General features: G+C 35.1%; 1 protein-coding gene across 2 annotated transcripts in view; it reads left to right on the top strand.

Annotated features, from left to right (window-relative positions):
* ZDHHC17 (zDHHC palmitoyltransferase 17) overlaps nt 1-18,117 on the top strand; it is a 95,970-nt gene that overhangs the window by 63,203 nt on the left and 14,650 nt on the right. For both annotated transcript variants that reach the window (XM_075551252.1, XM_075551251.1), the window contains exons 6-10: nt 74-138; nt 746-908; nt 8,553-8,678; nt 13,449-13,591; nt 14,902-15,004. In XM_075551252.1, coding sequence (XP_075407367.1) covers nt 74-138; nt 746-908; nt 8,553-8,678; nt 13,449-13,591; nt 14,902-15,004 — 600 coding nt within the window. The remainder of the gene's footprint in view (nt 1-73; nt 139-745; nt 909-8,552; nt 8,679-13,448; nt 13,592-14,901; nt 15,005-18,117) is intronic.

Genomic DNA, 18,117 nt, shown 5'->3' with positions numbered 1-18,117 from the left:
AGATTTATATTTTGAAATATATTTGTTAGAACCTTAGACATTTTTACTATCTGACATCTTTGTATTTTACTAGGATGTAGACATGATGGATCAGAATGGAATGACACCTTTGATGTGGGCAGCTTATAGAACACATAGGTATGTAACCATTGAAGACTACTTTTTTCCAGATAATTTTCACCTTTAAATGCAAAGTAAGTGCTGAATAAAAGTAATTAGTGTTATATTAATATTTATAAATTTTGTTATGCATATTTAGTATGTAACATAAATTCCATGTGACCGTTCTAGTGTCTGTGCCTTGGTAATAATTTCACCTTGTCTTTAATCTATTCCTCTTTCAATAATTTATAAGAATGGAAGGCAAGGTTATCTTAATTTTAAAAGATAAAATTAATTTTTATATGTTTTGCATATTGGAAAGTTTAATATATTTAGTTAGTAAATTGCTTCCAACATGCTAGATTTAAATATAAATAGGGATACATTACATTGATCTCTCAATGAAAATAGCCTGTCAATGCCAAGTGTCTCCCTTGGAGAACTTATGTTCATATGAATGATGTTGCACATTCTTAATATTTCATCTTAGGTTATTATCTCATTATTGAGTTTAATGTTGTCGAGTAGGTTAGAAGTATTCCAAGATGGAATGTGAGAGTAGCCACATTGGTTTAGTATCTGTAATGATTTCCATAATTGAAATTAGGGTTGTTGTTGTTGTTGTTGTTTTTTTCCTTTTCAGTGTGGATCCAACTAGATTGCTTTTAACATTCAATGTTTCAGTTAACCTTGGTGACAAGTATCACAAAAACACTGCTCTGCACTGGGCAGTGCTAGCAGGGAATACCACAGTCATTAGTCTTCTTTTGGAAGCTGGAGCTAATGTGGATGCCCAGAATGTCAAGGTAAAAATATCCCACTTTGATTTTGGAAAATGTAGGAAGTGAATTCTTCAGTAAAACATATATCATAAATTTTCAGAGTTGGCTAAAACTTCTTATGTGTCAGCTATTTGTGCTCGTGCAAAAATTTATTTTGAAAGACTAGATTTGTCTTTATCTTGCAGCAGAGAGCATTTTTCAGATTTTAGTGAATTCTTACTGGTTTTTGTAAGTTAAATTGTATAAACTGTATTTTTGTAGATGTTGGGAATAGTTTTCTGATTTATTCAAAAAATTTTTATAGAGAATTGAAAGTCGAACTTGTAGTTAAGACACATTTTGCATAATACATTTTAGTACTTCTTTGACTTGGTCATTTTATTGTCTATATATATATATTTTTGAGTTTCTTATTTTTTAAAATAATTTTATTGAGGACTTGTACAATTCTTATCACAATCCATACATCCTTCCATTTATTGTCTATATTTTTAAAGGCCAAGATCTTTTTTTTTTTAAGATCTTTAAATTTGACAAACACCTATGATTTTATAGAAGAACTCCTCTCCCCTAAATACTGGACTAATCCAGGAAAAGTATATCAAATTTTCTGTTAAAAAAAGCATTACTAGTATTTACATTCTGCACATTTAGGAATTTGCATAGACATGAGTACAGTTGTCCAAGTTGGTTCCAGGAACCCCCGTGGATACCGGAATTGTGGATGCTCAAGTCCTTTATGTAGAATGTCATAGGTTTTACGTATAACTTATATACAGCTTCCTATATACTTTAAATCATCTCTAGATTTCTTATTGTACCTAGTGAAATGTAAATGCTCGTTTAATAGTATTCTGTATTTCTTCTTAGTTTTTGAGGGATTGCTTTGATCGTTTAGGGCTTTTAAGGAGCCTGCTCCCTCCCCACACCTCCACTCCAAAATTATTTCCATTCACACTTGATTGAATCTGTCGATGCAGAACCTATGGAAGGTCAACTGTACCTGTAAGATTAGTTTCAGATTTTGGTTAACTGTTCCCATTTTTAAAGCTTCAGGATACAGATGCAGTTTATAAAAAAATCTTTGGGCAATGACAGACTTGTAAACATCTTTTAATAAGTTGCATTTATAACATAACTTTTTACCCATTGGAAAGTATTCTTTAATCTTGGCTATAATCCATATAACACATTTCTAAGTCATGTTTATTAAAGATCTAAGGTATATGTGCTAAATAAATATGAAGGATGTTCAAGTCATATACTAATCTGAAATGGCTAATCAAAAAGTACGTTATCGCCTGCTGGATCAGGGCATCTCTTATTTTTCAATGTGCACTCTTTTTTCTATTTGGATATTTTAAGAAGAGAAAGTTAAACTACTACATTATGATAAGTTAGGCTAGTTACACAGAGGGTAATTTATTTAAGATTATAATCTGTAGGATTGAATAATTATAAATGCAATAGCTCATATTAGAGACTTTAGGAATTTGATAAAATCTTAGTGTTTTTTATATTTTAAATTTTAAGTTTTCTTGTCCCTACTCAAAGTGATCAGAATATTTTCCAGTAAACAGAGAAATAGAGCATACCATCGTGCCTGACTATATAAATATTTATGGAGAGAATGAAAAGTTTTATAGTTTGAACTTCAGCGGAACTAGTTTCTATACCTGTGTGTGCCACTTGGGGAAATTGTGGATGGCAGATTTTGCTTTAACAAAGGTTTTAAAGAAGACTTTCAAAATTTTCATAATGCTTGAATTAGTAAATTCGGCTAATCTTAAGAGCCTAAAGGGTGTGGTAAGAAAGGAACAATTTTGCTAAAACTGTACAATAATCTCTTAAGAAAAAGTTAGTGAGATTGCCTCATGCTTACCTAAACTGCTTTGGAGTGTTATTTTCTATATGTTTTTGCTTCTCGAGAGCCAATCCTGAAGTAATCATTGCACCAGGAATAAATTTCCTCGTTAGAGTTATATCAATGAAAAAAATAGAGTTGATTTCACTCTTGCAAATATTGAGCGTCAGTAGATTTTTCTACCAGATATGTTGAGAGGGCAACATGTTTCAGAGAATTAGGACAAAGTGACTACCTACTTCTGGAATTGGGAAACTAGGTGTGTATTTTTAGAACTTTTCAAACATCTTTTTATACTTATGTTTATAAAAGCCTTAGATACCTTCTCTTTAGTTGTGCTTTTGAGGATTTGGTGTGTGGTTTGTAAATTAAGGTTTACAAACTTAATCCCACTAACCATTTCATGAACATCTCATTAGTTTTAATAGAAGAAATTATAAGATATTTCAACAGAAAAATAAAGGTTAGAAAAGAGATGTTTGAAATGATTTTGAATCTTGTTTTTTGGTTTTCAGTTCTGGTATCAAACAACTATAGTCTAGATTGTAGTTCATCTTCTGTAGACGCGCCAGAATCTATAGAATGTCTAAAAACCAAGCTTATTATCATGCCAGTACAACTTTTATTTAAATTTAGGTTGGTTTTTCCTAGTTACATTCTTTTTTATTTTATCATTTTATCTGTCTACTTCCTCAGATTTACATACATGCTCATGATTGGCAAATGACAAGTTATTTTAAATTTAACTCCCTAGTAGATTCTGGAATGATAGTTTAACATTAAATTGAAAGAAAATGAAGTCTAAGGAAGTGTCCGCTTTGTAGGCAACTTGTTTGGGGATGGAGATAGATTATCTTTTCATGTACTCATGGGGTTTCCGAGGCTGTTTATGGAAGCAAGCTGTCGTATATTCCTCCCTAGGTGTGGCTGGTGGCTGCAAACCTCCAACTTTTCAGTTACCAGCTGTCACTGCCACCAGAGCTACCCTTTCTGTCCATTCCTGAAAATGAAATCCTTTATTGTTGGTTTGTTTGTTTTAAAGTACCTTTAAAAGAGATTAAAGAGTGAAATAAGTGTCAAGTGTATTTTCCCCTGGAATCTGGTATTCCTAATATAAGGGGGCGTCACAAAGTTTGGACAAAAATGGAATGATTGAAAAATAATAGAAATTTTCCATGAACTCTTTGGAAACAACCTGCACCCCCCCCCCATCCTTAAATTTAGTAACCTAATGGAAATCATTCATTCATTTAAAAAAAGTTTATTCAGGGCAAAGGAGTTAGCAGTACTCAAGACAGAAAAATTTTGTATTCTCTTAGAATTTATATTCTATTGAGAAAGCAGACGTATAAGTAAATGAAAACCAAACCAGAAATTCATACAGAAATATGATAGAATGACGAGGGCCAGGTGAGAGTGATTTGGGGAATGCCTCTCTAAGGGCATGGCATTTGCTTCAAAACTTGTCTAATAGAAATCATTTATACAAAGATCTCTCTCTCTCTCACTGCTGTCCAATCAGAGCTGACTCTTAGCAATCTTCTGTGGGTTTCCGAGACTGTAATTGTTTATGGGAGTAGAAAGCCCAGTCTTTCTCCCATGGAGCTGCTGGTGGTTTCAAACTGCTGACCATGTGGCTCGCAGCCCAATGTATAACCACTATGCTACCAGGGCTTTTGCATATAAAGATATGTGAGAGAAGTTTTTCTATGGGGTATAAATACAAAACCCTAGGCATGAATAAGTTTGTCGGGCTTCAGGCACAGAAATAAGGTCCCTGGAGTTCGGTAAGCAAAGATACTGAGTCACTAAGAGAGTCAGGTGCCAGATCCTGTAAGACCATGATAAGGAACTTTGATTGTTCTCTTATTTGTGGGAAGTAGATGGAAACATTTATATAAGCTGCCTCTGATCTGCTTTCTGTTTTACATATTTTTGAAATATTACTTTGTTTTCTGTATGGAAACTACAATGAAAAAATATAAGGAAACAGATCATTAAGCTGTTGCAAAAAATCAGGCAAGTTCTTGATGATTTTTGCTAAAATATTATGAATAAATATGGACAGAAATAAACAGATCTGGAGGTGGCATCTTAGAGTAGAAAGGAATAGTTAGGTTAGATATGGGAGGGAAGGGACTTACGGTTTTTGTTTGAGTAACTGTCTAGCTTGTGATAACCATACAAGAGATTGTGAATACAGAAGAAGAAAGACTTTGGTGTGGGGGCGTGGGGTTTTTAGCCTGGGTAAATTAGAAAAATAAATCCATAGAAACTCATGTATGAGAAAGAGCTTTATATACAAGAGCAATTGAACATTGAGAAAACAACCCAGCTCAGTCCAGATCAAGTCCTTAAGTCCAATATTAGCCCATATGTCCGATACCAATCTATAAAGTTCTCTTCAGACTTAAGAAACACATGAAATTTGACACTGAATGCAGAAAGATCACAGGCCAGTGGGTGGGAGGTCTTGTGGTTCCAGTGGTGTAAGCATCTCAACACTGGTAGGGGTCTCCACATAGCTGCTTCAGCTCTGAGCCTTTAACTGCATCAGAGTAGGTCTCTATGACTTCTCAGGGATTTCTCACAGGGAGTCCAAGCAGACAGAGAGTGTCTCCCACTTCCAAGGAGGAATACAGGAGTTCCCAGAATTCTCAGGAGAAGGTCATGCCCACACAGAGACCTCATTGGCTATCACCTGATTGACAGGCTAAACTCTACCCCTTCACTCTGAATCCTCTCAAATAGACAATTTTATAACTACCACAGAGTGGGGTGGGGGGGAGATGACAGGAATGGCTTTGTTTTGATCATATTTAATCTGAATTGGTGCTTTTTATTCATGTGGCCTATCAATAGTTAAGTAAACAAATTAACTGAAAATTTTCAAACGGAAAAATTCATGGGGGGAAAAAACCAAACTAGATTCTTTGTCCAGAAATTTTGATCAATAAAGCTCAATATACCTGTACAGTTCTCCAATTTTTAAAAAAAAAATTAAATCTTGGGAAAGATAAATCACAAAAACGAGATTCTAATTTGTGACAACCCATTGGGTTCATTGGTTTGGCCACTAAATTGTTTTTGTTAGTTACCCTAAAGTTGATTCTAATTCATAGCAACCCTCCATCGATAAAATAGAACTCCCTGGGGTTTTTAAAGCTGTGATCTCCAGGACTGGTTTCCTATTTTCCTAAAATAGCCATTTTCTGCATCAGATTAAACTTGTTTCCTGGAAGTCTATCTTTTCATATTAAGTAGGGATTCGCCCTTGTAAATTAGTTATTCAAATGAAGAGTGATACTTTTATTTTGTAAATACAAATGATTCTTTTGATCAGTGTAAGGTAGAACTTTTTTTGGTAATCATTTTATTGGGAGCTCTTAAAGACAGTTGATATTCAATAATAGGTAGCTTGAAGTTAGCTCTTGATCTTTGGAAGCATTCAAAGCAGTTGTCTCTGTGACTAACTCATGGCACCCTGTATGTGTCTGATTAGAACGGTCATATGTTAGCAGAACTTAGAAGTTTTTAAAGTGGAGCCTTCTGGTGGATATGTATTGATTGTGGGGTGGGTCCATAAACCTGTGACATTGTTTTGTTTTCTTACAATTTGCATATTTTGACAATTTTCTATGGGAGATTAGTGACTTATCAGCTATGTCTCAAATGAATTGAAGTCCCTGTCCTATCTAATAAGTGTACATAGTAAATTAAAATATCTTTCCTTTTTTTTAAGTAAGCAATAGGGGCAGAAAAAAATAGTGATTTGGAGTAGTAAGAAATTGAATAAAAACCTATTTTTAAAAATTCATGGTGATTGAGTTTTTTTCCCTTTTTTAAATGATTGAGTTTTAAGAGCACAAATAATTTCTAAAAGTGCTACCTGTAGTATATTTATGGCCTTTTCTTTGTAATATTATCAATGAATAAATTTAACTTGTGCAGAATAAAACATGACTGAGTTCTTTTATTAACATATCTAAGTAGATGGATATGGTTTCTTGATATGAAGTTACGAAACTGATTTCAGGACATAGTTTTTGTTACCTCTTTTAAGTGCCTGACCTAGATGCTCTTCCACGAAGACTTTTCCTCAGTTGGGGTAGTGAGATTCAGCTTCACTTCGGCAAAACTTCAGTTAAATTTATTACCACTGTCACAGTGTTTATCTGCCAAAACTCTTAGGGAATATATTTTATTACCAGTTACATAGTCAAGAAATGCTCCATGTTGATTCCTGTTGTCATTCTTGTTGTTTAGGCTGACACATGGAGCATGACCAAATACGGGCTTGACTTGAAACTCTGGTTTTAGTCTATTTCTTCAAATTGATTGTTTGTTTATTTTGCCAGATGAATGGAAGAACTATACAAAAATAGTCAGATGACTAGAAAAGTAGTTGAAAGATTTCTTAAAGCTCCCTCAATCTTTTTATCTAGGCTATCCTTAGGTGTCACATGGCCCTCTAGTGGAAGGGATGCTCAGCTGGACCGAGGCAACTTCAGGATATTCTCGGGGAGCTATTACCAAAAGGGATTGCTTTTATTCAGGTAATTTTTATAGTTTGGATTAATTAGCTCGTTCTGATGACTTAGGTCTGGAATTTTTGATAGGAAAGGTGCTATGTTATAGTGCACATCCCTGTTTTTGGCAGACTCTGCTAAATTAACATATTCCCTATTAAATATCATTGATATTTTAATAAAAGGATTTCTTGGGCTTTTTGTTTTGTTATAGCTGTTGCTGTTGGTAATGGTATGTTTTTATTTATCTGTTTTTACTTTTAAACTTTATTTTAATATAAAATGTACTTTATCTTTAATAAAGAATCATCCCTCCTAAGTAAGTCACCGAAGGCTCATTACTCGTTTTTAACGAAATCTTGGAAACTAAAATTTCTATATTTTCTATTTAAAATAATTTTAATAATGTATTTACATTCCTGAAATTTTGGCAAACAATAAATTACGCTTTTTTTTAAATTTAAAGAAGTATATAAATTGTGGAGAACACCGATAGAAATGTAGGTGTCTGGCCAATTTGCAAAAGGAAAGACGATCTTAAATCAGTAAAGGCAAAAAGAAATAAAAATCTAGACTTGTAGGTAATTATTTTATTTGTCACTTCTTTTCATCTATTTTAGTGCTGTTCACTGATTTGACGTCCTTGTCATTTTTTCCTCAGGCCTAAAGAGAGTTTCATAACTTGAGCTTCACTATTTTCTATTACTTCTTCTATTTCTGTGGAAATTGCTGAAAGGGTGAATAAATATGATATAGGTCAAGAGTGCCAGTCTGGAAGTGGTAGAAATAGAGGTTGACTTTTCTTTGTCTGCTCTAGTCTCTTATGGCTCTGTCTTCTTCTTTTCTTCTTAAGACTCTTGTCCTCACTGAAATCAAACATTTCTAGCAGTTTAGTATTATAGCACAGTGTTTTATAGCAATTACTATTTCTTAAATCTGTACAGAGTATACCTGAAGATAACTTTAGTGATAGCCTCTGATCCAGCAAGTACTAAAATACCTACTTTTTGATTTGCTATCTAGTATGATTCAAAATTTTAAACAAAAGTAGAATATATACAATAGGAGTAAAGTATATTTTGATTTTTTGAATGGAAAATTATAAGTAGTATGTAATTTATATTAGAGGAGCTGATCCCTGTTCAATGTCAAAAGAGTAATATCAGTAAACTAATTCTGCGGTCTTAATTTTATTTTGTAGAAGTGCTTTTTTAAGTACAATATTCTGCATTTTCTTTTGTGTTAAGTGTGAGTTTCTACTACTTATATTCTCAGGGTGAATCAGCACTTGATTTAGCAAAGCAGAGAAAAAATATATGGATGATGAACCATTTACAAGAGGCAAGGCAAGCAAAAGGATATGACAATCCATCTTTCCTTAGAAAGCTAAAAGCTGATAAGGTAAATCCATAACTCAAGATTTTCAATATGCAAGCAGTTCCTGAGTTGCCAATGTCCAGCTTAATGACAGCTCCTACTTCTCTTTTAAACTGGTTTTGTTACAGCCAACAAAGCAGAACAAGGACTGACTCAGGTTTTATAATTTAGCAGATTCACCAGGATTCCCAGCTGGGGAAAATGAGGGCTTGAAGCCCTGGAACAGGATAGTAGGAAGAAGCATAGTGAACACTTTCAGGAGCCTGATGTGTGAGATTGGATTTTTAGCAGGACCAGTAGGAGAGCAACATATATTCAAAATTGTGTGATTGGCCACCATCTGTGAGTGGAGAGAGGCGATTATCTAAGTAAGACAGCTCTGCTTCAGTCTGTTTAGTCTTAGAATCCATGGGTCAGAGATCTGGTTGTTGTGCAACACATACACTGCCCTTTTGTAAGAGAGTGATTAAGTTTTAATCAAGGCTTCTATCCATAATTTTTCTCATTAAAAGTATTTCTAACTTAACGTAACTTTAAAAATATGTGCCTGGTTTCAGTACCACTTCCTTCACCTTGACTAAACCAGGAAGAACTGGTCCAAAGCCCTGGAAAATTCTTAAAGATGCAATTACGAGCAGATCATCTTTATGATCCAGAGACTGGCAGTATAACCATTAAAAAATTAACTATAAAAATTGCATGCACTATATACACCACAGCATTTGCCAAGTTAGCATTTTTTTTGTGTTTATAATTGAGTGACGCCAATTAAATTTGTCATGTTTTACAACCATCATCAGTATCGCTGTCCAGGACACATTTTAGTGCCTCAGACGTTTGTTGCCTAGATACATTTTACCGGTAATTCCAAAAATGGCCCCAGTTTTCCCCCATTAACTCCAGATTTTGAGATATAGAATATATACCACTCTGTATACCACTTTTCATTCTTCTTTGCCCATAAACAATTAGTATAGTTTAATGTAGTATTAGCTGACCCGAGATAGAGGAAGTACATGCTGGCTTTATTTCAAGTAGTTTATATTGCACTAAATTTTTAGGTCAAGTTATACTTTACATGGTGTCTTTGATCCGAAGATATATTTGAACAGTACATATTACATGAATTTAGAATTTCCCCCAAGAATCATTTAATTCTTAATAGGAACTGAATAGCAGGCATATCCAATTTGACATCTTAAAAAAGGGGTCAGAAATAAGAGTTTCTGTACAATAAAGGAGCCCTTATGGCATAGGAAATTATATGCTTGACTGCTAACCACAAGGTCCTCTATTCGAGCCTACCAGCTGCTCAGCAACAGAAAAATGAGACTTTCTGCTCGTATAAAGATTTATAACCGCAGAAACCTACAGAAGTTCCACTCTGTTCTGTTATTGGCTGACTGGTATGGTAGTGAGTTTGATAGAATCAATAGAGATTCAAATGTGCTGATGCCAAAAATGGGTCTATCAGAGTTGAAACTCCTTTCCTAAAATGAAAATGTTCTAGGATTGTTATAAAATGTTACAAATTTTCTACCTGTGCACAGAAACCCTTAAAATTTAGAATTTTTCTTATAAAAAAGCTTGTCATCAACCTCACCTCTGAGACATGTAATATAAATTGTCCATATCTAAGAAACTAGGGCGATTCACTCTATCAAATGCAGTGTTCTGCATCAGCTCCCCAAATAACTCTAGGAATGGGCTTAAAAACCAAGACACCAAGTAAAATTTTTTATTGTTTTCTGTATCCATTGCCAGATTTTTCATGCCCATAAATGGCTATAATCTACATATTAGATATGAGGTGGCTTCAAAGAGTTTTGAATTAATAAATAATGGAATTTTCCCAAGAACTCTGTAGTTCCCTTATAATAATTTAAAGTTATATTTAGCATATAATAAAATTAATGCAGACAACAGTTTCTCAGGTTTTAAAAAAAGGGATATATGAAATTATAGTTTCATAGGTTACAAATGAAATTTTACTTCATTCAGCTGAACATGTTTAAGTAATAAATAAAAATGTAGTTTTTCCTGTAACAAGCATTTGTTAATAAATTTGTTAATAAATTGTGAAAAATCTTCACTCTAATAGATACTTTAAATATAACTTTCAAATAGATGTTTTTTGTAGAATAGTTATTTATAGAAAAATTGTGCAAAATGTGGATTCCTATATATTCTCATTCCCCTGCAGTGTTTCATGTATTATTAATATTCTATTTTTGTGTGGTACTCTATTATACTTGATTAATATTGATATATTATTAACTATTCACAGTAGTTCCTAGTTTTTATTAGGACTTACACTTTGTAGTACACAATCCTATGAGTTTTGGCCGAGTCCTGGTGGTGTAGATTTTATATATACTTTCAGTTTTAAACTATGCGACCATTGACATAGTTGGCTTGACACCAGTAGTATGATTGAGAACTAAAACATTTCCCTGAAAGAGCAGTGTAGATTCTTCAGGAAATTTCCATGATAAAAGGAAAAAGCCAATGACTGGACCATTCCTTTATACATCTAATAACTGACAAGGTATCTACTAACATTTAATAATCACAGCTGATTGGAATTACACCTTGACTGCCAGTTTTGTGTGTATGTGGTGGTGTAGTGGTTATGCGTTGGGCTGCAGTCTACAAGATGAGAAGTCGGAAACATGGCCAGTCTGGAGAAAGAAGGGGCTTTCGACTAGCATTAAAGGTCCCAGTCATGGAAACGCACAGGGGCAGTTCTGGCCTGTCGAGCCGCTGTGGGTCCACATCCACTTGATGGCAGTGAGTTTCGTTTTTTGGTTTCTAAAATTAATGCTACAGTACAGCAGTTACTTTATAAAGTTTTCTGTTATCACTATGTTGAGTGAAAAAAATCCCTTAAGGTTACATACTATATGACTTCAGTTACAAATTTTCTTCGAAATGACAAAATTAAAGAAATGGAGAAAACATACCAGTAGTTGTCCTTAGTGGTGAAGGAAGGGGTGGGGGCAGGCAGGAAGTGGACTGTAAGGTTAACATACAGTAAGGATGGAAATGTTCTGAACCTTGCTTGTATTGATGTCGGTATCCTGGATTGGTGTGGTACTACTCTTTTACAAGGTGTTACCCTTGGAGGAACGTGGATAAAGCACACACACCTACTCAGGATCTCGCAGTATTACTTCTTACAACTATATGTGAATCTGCACATAATTCAAAGCAAAAAGTATAATTAGGAAATCGATTACTGAATGGCAGAATCTAGTAATGGATTCACCAGGTTTTTTTTTAATTAATTTGACCCAGAAATCGCACTCTTAGATACATCCACTAAGTACAATGAACTTCTGTTCACATAAAATCTTATAGATGTGTCTATAACGACTTTATTCATAACTATCCTAAACTAGAAAGAACCTTGATCTCACATCTAGGGAATGGATAAACAAGTTGCTACACCCATATAATGGAATACTCAGTGTGAAAGACAAAGAAGCTACGTAAAAATGGCATAGACTAATGACAAATATATTGTGTAAATGCTTGACTCTAGTTGCTGAAAGGTAGTTGGTTCAACCTACCCAGAGATACATAGGAAGTCAGGGTTGAAGACCTTAGTCCTCAAAGTAACATCCTTGTTTTTCAAATATTCTAAAGAGGTCTGTGTAGCAGATTTGCTCAATGCACTGCTTCTTTTGATCTGACTGCTGCTTCTGTGAGCATTGATTGTGGACCCAAACAAGACAAAAACGTCTTTTGACAACTTCAACCTTTTCTCCATTTATCACGATGTCACCCTATTATTGGTCTAGTTGTGAGGATTTGAGTCTTTACACTGAGTTGTAATGCATACTGAATGCTGTAATCCTTGATCTTGATCAGCAAGTGCTTAAAGATGTCCTCACTTTCAGCAGGCAAGGTTGTGCCATCTGCATTTCACGGGGTGTTAATAAACCTTGCGCAAATCCTGGTGCTGCTGTTTTACTGCAGGATAAAATTAAGCTCTGAAGTGGACATATTTATTAGTCTAAATTAAAGTTATTTCAGAAAATGATTCACAGTACTTAAATTGGGAGAGACAGGATCCATTATTTCACTAGAAGCCAACAATATAAAGGAGGTGCTAAAAATATATAATCTTAATTTCCAGGAAGATAAATAGATCAATGGAGAAAGTAATATTTCCACTCTGAGCTTTGTTGGAATATTGGATCACTTACGGCACAAGTTTGTGAAGGGCTGTTGTATGGAAGAAGCAAGAGGATTCTTTTCTGTTACTCTGAAGATAGAACTTTTTATCAACTAGATGAGTATAGGAATGAAATGAGCTACTCCGTAGAGTATTAAGCACCCTGCTTTAATAGTTGTTCAAAGTTCAGGTCTCTATTCTGTATACTCTGGCACCCTGCGGATGGATTTTGTTCCCTATCTCATTTTAAGATGAATATTTATTTACTATTTATATGCAACTTATAAAGTATACTCTAAATACCATTACTCATTCTCTGGGTTAACCTTTCTAGTAATCAGAAGTGGTGTGGTATTTTGATCTTTTCGAGCCAGGCCGTATGTTAAAGTTAATATAAAACCTAGACATTAATGTCTATTTTCGTTTTTCACAGTTGTTTATTGTCTGTCTCTGGAAGGCATGGACCAGCCCCTCGAACAGTTCCTGGCGCATAGTTGGCATATTGGAATGAATGGATTTTACCCTCTTGTATGTTTTCACAAAGGCAGCAGTGGTTCACATTACAGTTACTTTAAACATGCAGGCTTTCTGATTAATCTTTTGTTTCTCTACAGGAATTTCGTCAGAAGGTTATGCTAGGAACTCCTTTCCTAGTTATTTGGCTGGTTGGGTTTATAGCAGACCTAAATATTGATTCTTGGCTCATTAAAGGGCTAATGTATGGTGGTGTTTGGGCTACAGTACAATCTCTTTCAAAGTAAGTGTGCTGTTCCTACCTACATTTTTAACTGTATATAAAAGAACATCATTTTACCCCGATAAGATGAAAACTAATTTTTCTTATGTTTAGATCACTGCCTTTATGCGCCATGATTGCTCTTACTTTTAAAGCTTTTGGTTAGTTAATATGTGAAGTCTTTAATAGTCCCTAACATCATTTATGTGATTCTTTAAAGATAGTGTCCATGTCTAACATTGTTTTTAAGGATAAAATACATTTTAGAAAGATTCAAAATGTTTTAATAGACATTAACTTGGATTTAATGAATTCTATATGTAGCTTATTGGTAGGCATAGTAATTATAATACAATACTTGAATTCCCCTTTTCTTAACTGTTGTGTATGATATTTTCTTTGTTCAGAAGCAATAGAGCAAGAAAGAACTTTGATTTTAAGTGACAGGCCAGCATATAAGCATAATTATGAAGTAAGCTCAGTTTTTCCATTTTCTTCTCCCTCTTTCTCCTGTAAACATTGTTGTCATGCCCATTTGCCTTCTTCCCCTTCAGCCTTTTTCCGTAAACCCTCTCTGTTCAGCACACTTAGTTTCCTAAGATCAGAACTCTCCACACAATTTTTATTCCTTTAACACTTTATTAGATTTTGAGTTTCAAAAACCAAGTCTGAAAGTACTTCTGGAAGGGGTGAGGACTAGTAAATGTCTGGTGTGTTCAATCAATCCCAATTTAGCCTGCCTTACAGCTCAGCTATCAGCAGGCATTACCTGGGTAGCTTTCATGGTTGATCCTGCTTATGTTAATAGAATTTATTAATATGTATTTTGTGTGAATTTTAAGGTCTTTAAATACAGACTTTCAGTTCCACTAAGTTAGTTTATTCCATTTGAAAACATGTGCCTAAGACTATAGTGGGAGTGTGTATTGAAAAATTAATAATGATGAAATATAGAGAAACTCAGTGATTGTTTTTTACAATTTGTTGCTTTTGATGTGTCAAATTTTTGGTACCTGTTTGGTGAATAATATGAGCAGTAAAGTTACTGTTTAAAGTAAATTCTTGATTTTCAGAGAATAGTACTTGGAAATTCCTAAGTGTTTGGAATATAATTAAAATTTTTAGTGAACTGGAAAGAGTTTCAGAGTCTTCTTGAGTCACTTAGCAATGAATTTACTTGTTATTACCATGAAAATAGTGTCGATAGGTAAACATCCTAGATTCTGTTTAAGCCAATGAATGCACATGTAGAACGCATTTAATTTTAATTTAAGTGAATAATTTTTTCCCAATGAAATGGAGAATTCAAACCACAACATTTTGTTTTACAGATCCTTTTTTGATCATTCAATGCATAGTGCATTGCCCCTTGGAATATATTTGGCAACCAAATTCTGGATGTATGTGACGTGGTTTTTCTGGTTTTGGAATGATATCCTTTGATTAGAAAGGTCATATCAAGAGCAATTTTATTTGTTATTTCTTAGGATTGAACTAATTTTGATTTGTTATAGTAAAACTATTTCTAAATGTGAACTAATCCTAATATGGTTTTTAAATTTTAATACTACTGCGTTGCTTGGAAAACTGCTTTAATAACAATAATGCTTATGGGAATACCATTTAAAGTACATTTTCTTTGCACATTTAAGCTATATCCTAGATCCATTTAATATGTGAAAAATTTAGACACAGAGAGATTAAACCCTTATACTTGCTCCAGGTCACACAACTATTCTCTATAAAACCTGGGTTGAAACACATAATTGCTGGCTTCCTTAATCTACACCTCTTTATTAAATTGTGATGTTCATGTTTTAGTTTAGTAACACCCATTTTATTATCACAGTTTATGTTTTCCTGTGATAGTTGTAACAGTTTATGATATCTTATTACATCTTGGTTCATGGAAAGCATGTAACATTGTATCTTTAAAAAAAGTCTTTGCTAAATTCAGTAAATTATTTCAGTGTTACATATTTCTTAAGATTATAATTTGAATTGTGTGTTTGTGTGTGAATCACAGAAATATTGCCAGTTTTAAATTGTGATAATGCTTAAAAATTTTAGAAATTAATTGTGTAAGATGATTTTAATTTACTATAATGAATGCACGTGTTCTGTCAACATCTGTTCTTTTTACAAAACAAAAAATACACAGGACATTTTAGGTAGTATGCAGGTTTGGTGGCTTGTAAATGTTATAAACAATCACAATTAACAACTGGCTTCAAACCAGACTCTTACATACTTACACACTACCTCTTGCAGCAGTTGAATGTTGACCAGGTTTCTTTGTACAGTGACTGTATTCTTCCCATCTTATTTTTATGTGTTTTTTTTGCATCCTCTTTTTTTTAAATCGTTTTATTAGGGGCTCATACAACTCTTATCACAATCCATACATACATCAATTGTGTAAAGCACATCTGTACATTTATTGCCCTCATCATTCTCAAAACATTTGCTCTCCACTTAAGCCCCTGGCATCGGGTCCTCATTTTTCCCCTCCTTCCCCATTCCCCCCTCCCTCATGAGCCCTTGACAATTTATAAATTATTATTTTGTCATATCTTGCCCTATCCAACTTCTTCCTTCACCCACTTTCCTGTTGTCCATCCCTCAGGGAGGAGGTCACATGTAGATCCTTGTAATTGATTCCCCCTTTCGAACCCACTCTCCCTCTACCTTCCCAGTATTGCCACTCACACCACTGGTCCTGAAGGGATCATCCACCTTGGATTCCCTGTGTTTCCAGTTCCTATCTGTACCAGTGTCCATCCTCTGGTCTAGCCAGACTTGCAAGGTAGAATTGGGATCATGATACTGGGGCGGTGGGGGGTGAGGGGGGACAGGAAGCACTTAGGAACTAGAGGAAAATTGTATTTTTCATCGTTGCTACATCTCATCCTGTCTGGCTTGTCTCCTCCCTGAGATCCCTCTGCAAGGGGATCTCCAGTGGCCTACAAATGGGCTTTGGGTCTCCACTCTGCACTCCCCCATCATTCACTGTGGTAAGATTTTTTTGTTCTGATGATGCCTGATGCCTGATCCCTTCAACACCTCATGATCGCAAAGGCTGGTGTGCTTCTTCCATGTGGGCTTTGTTGCTTCTGAGCTAGATGGCTGCTTGTTTACCCTCAAGCTTTTAAGACCTCAGATGCTATATCTTATGATAGCCGGGCACCATCAGCTTTCTTCACTGCATTTGCTTATTCACCCGCTTTGTCTTCATCAGTTGTGTCGGGAAGATGAACATCATAGTATGCCAGTTTAATAGAAGAAAGTATTCTTGCATTGAGGGAGTACTTGAGTGGAGGCCCAATGTCCTTCTGCTACCTTAATACTAAACCTATAAATATAGGCACATAGAACTATTTCCCCATCCTCATATATAAATATATTTGCATATGTACATGTCTTTATCTAGACCTCTAAATGCCCTTTGCCTCCCAGCTCTTTCCTGTATTTCCCTTGACTTTCTTCCTGTCCCACTATCATGCTCAGCCCCCACTTGGGTTTCAGAGATTCCTTTTGATTACATTACCTTTGATCATGACCTACCAGGCCTCCCACACCCTCCCCACCACCAATTTGGGTCACTTGTTGTTCCCTGTCCCTGGGTTTGTTAACACCACTTCCTTTTCCCCTCACCTCCCCATATCCCATGTCCCCCCGGAACTGTCATTTTCGTTGATTTCTCCTCCAGATTGTTCATCAAATCCTATCTTATTTAGACAGACTTGCGGAGATAATAACATGCACAAAACTAGACAGAGCAAAAACAAGCAATAATATACAGCAAAACAACAACAACAAACCACTGACAAAGAACAAAACAAAACAAGAAAGAAAAGCTTGTAGTTAGTTCAAGGATCGTTTGTTGGCCTTTAGGAGTATTTTCCAGTCCAGTCATTTGGGGCACCACGCCCTGGCCCCAAAGTCCACTTTCAGCATTCCCTGGGGACCTTGCCGCTCCATTCCCTTGCTGTTCCACTGCACTCCCCCAGTGCTTTGCCTTGGTGTGGCGGGATCAGTACGGGCGCAATTCCCACACTGTGTCTCCGGTGCTGTCCCCCGCAGGGTCTTGGGTCAGTGAGGGTCAATGCTTCCTGCATCATTCAATATTTTCCCCTTAGAATCTTTGTGTATTGAAAGTCAAGGCCTCACTTTTTTTTCTTGAGTTCTTTCAGTTTAAGATATGCTGAGTGTGTTTTTTCATTTTGGTTTCTATCGTTCTTTGCACTTTTCCTTGTAATACTTTGTCTTGGGCTGCCCTTTGAAATTTTTTATTCAGCTATTTGACTTCGTTATTTCTTCCCTTTGCCTTTGTTACTCTACGATTAAGAACTTGTTTTAGATTGTCTTCTAACATCCTCACTGAACTTTTCTTTCTTCCTTCTTCTTTTAATGACCTTTTTCTTCTTGAATGATGTTGTTTATGTCCTCTCACAACTCATCAAGTCTTCTGTCATTTGTGTTCAGTGCATCAAATCTGTCCTTGAGTGGGTTTCGAAATCCAGGTGGGATAGGCACAAGGTTGGCTG

Source organism: Tenrec ecaudatus, chromosome 6 (assembly GCF_050624435.1).
Source record: "Tenrec ecaudatus isolate mTenEca1 chromosome 6, mTenEca1.hap1, whole genome shotgun sequence".
Lineage (NCBI taxonomy): Eukaryota > Metazoa > Chordata > Mammalia > Afrosoricida > Tenrecidae > Tenrec > Tenrec ecaudatus.
This window is presented reverse-complemented; position numbering and strand designations above follow the sequence as displayed.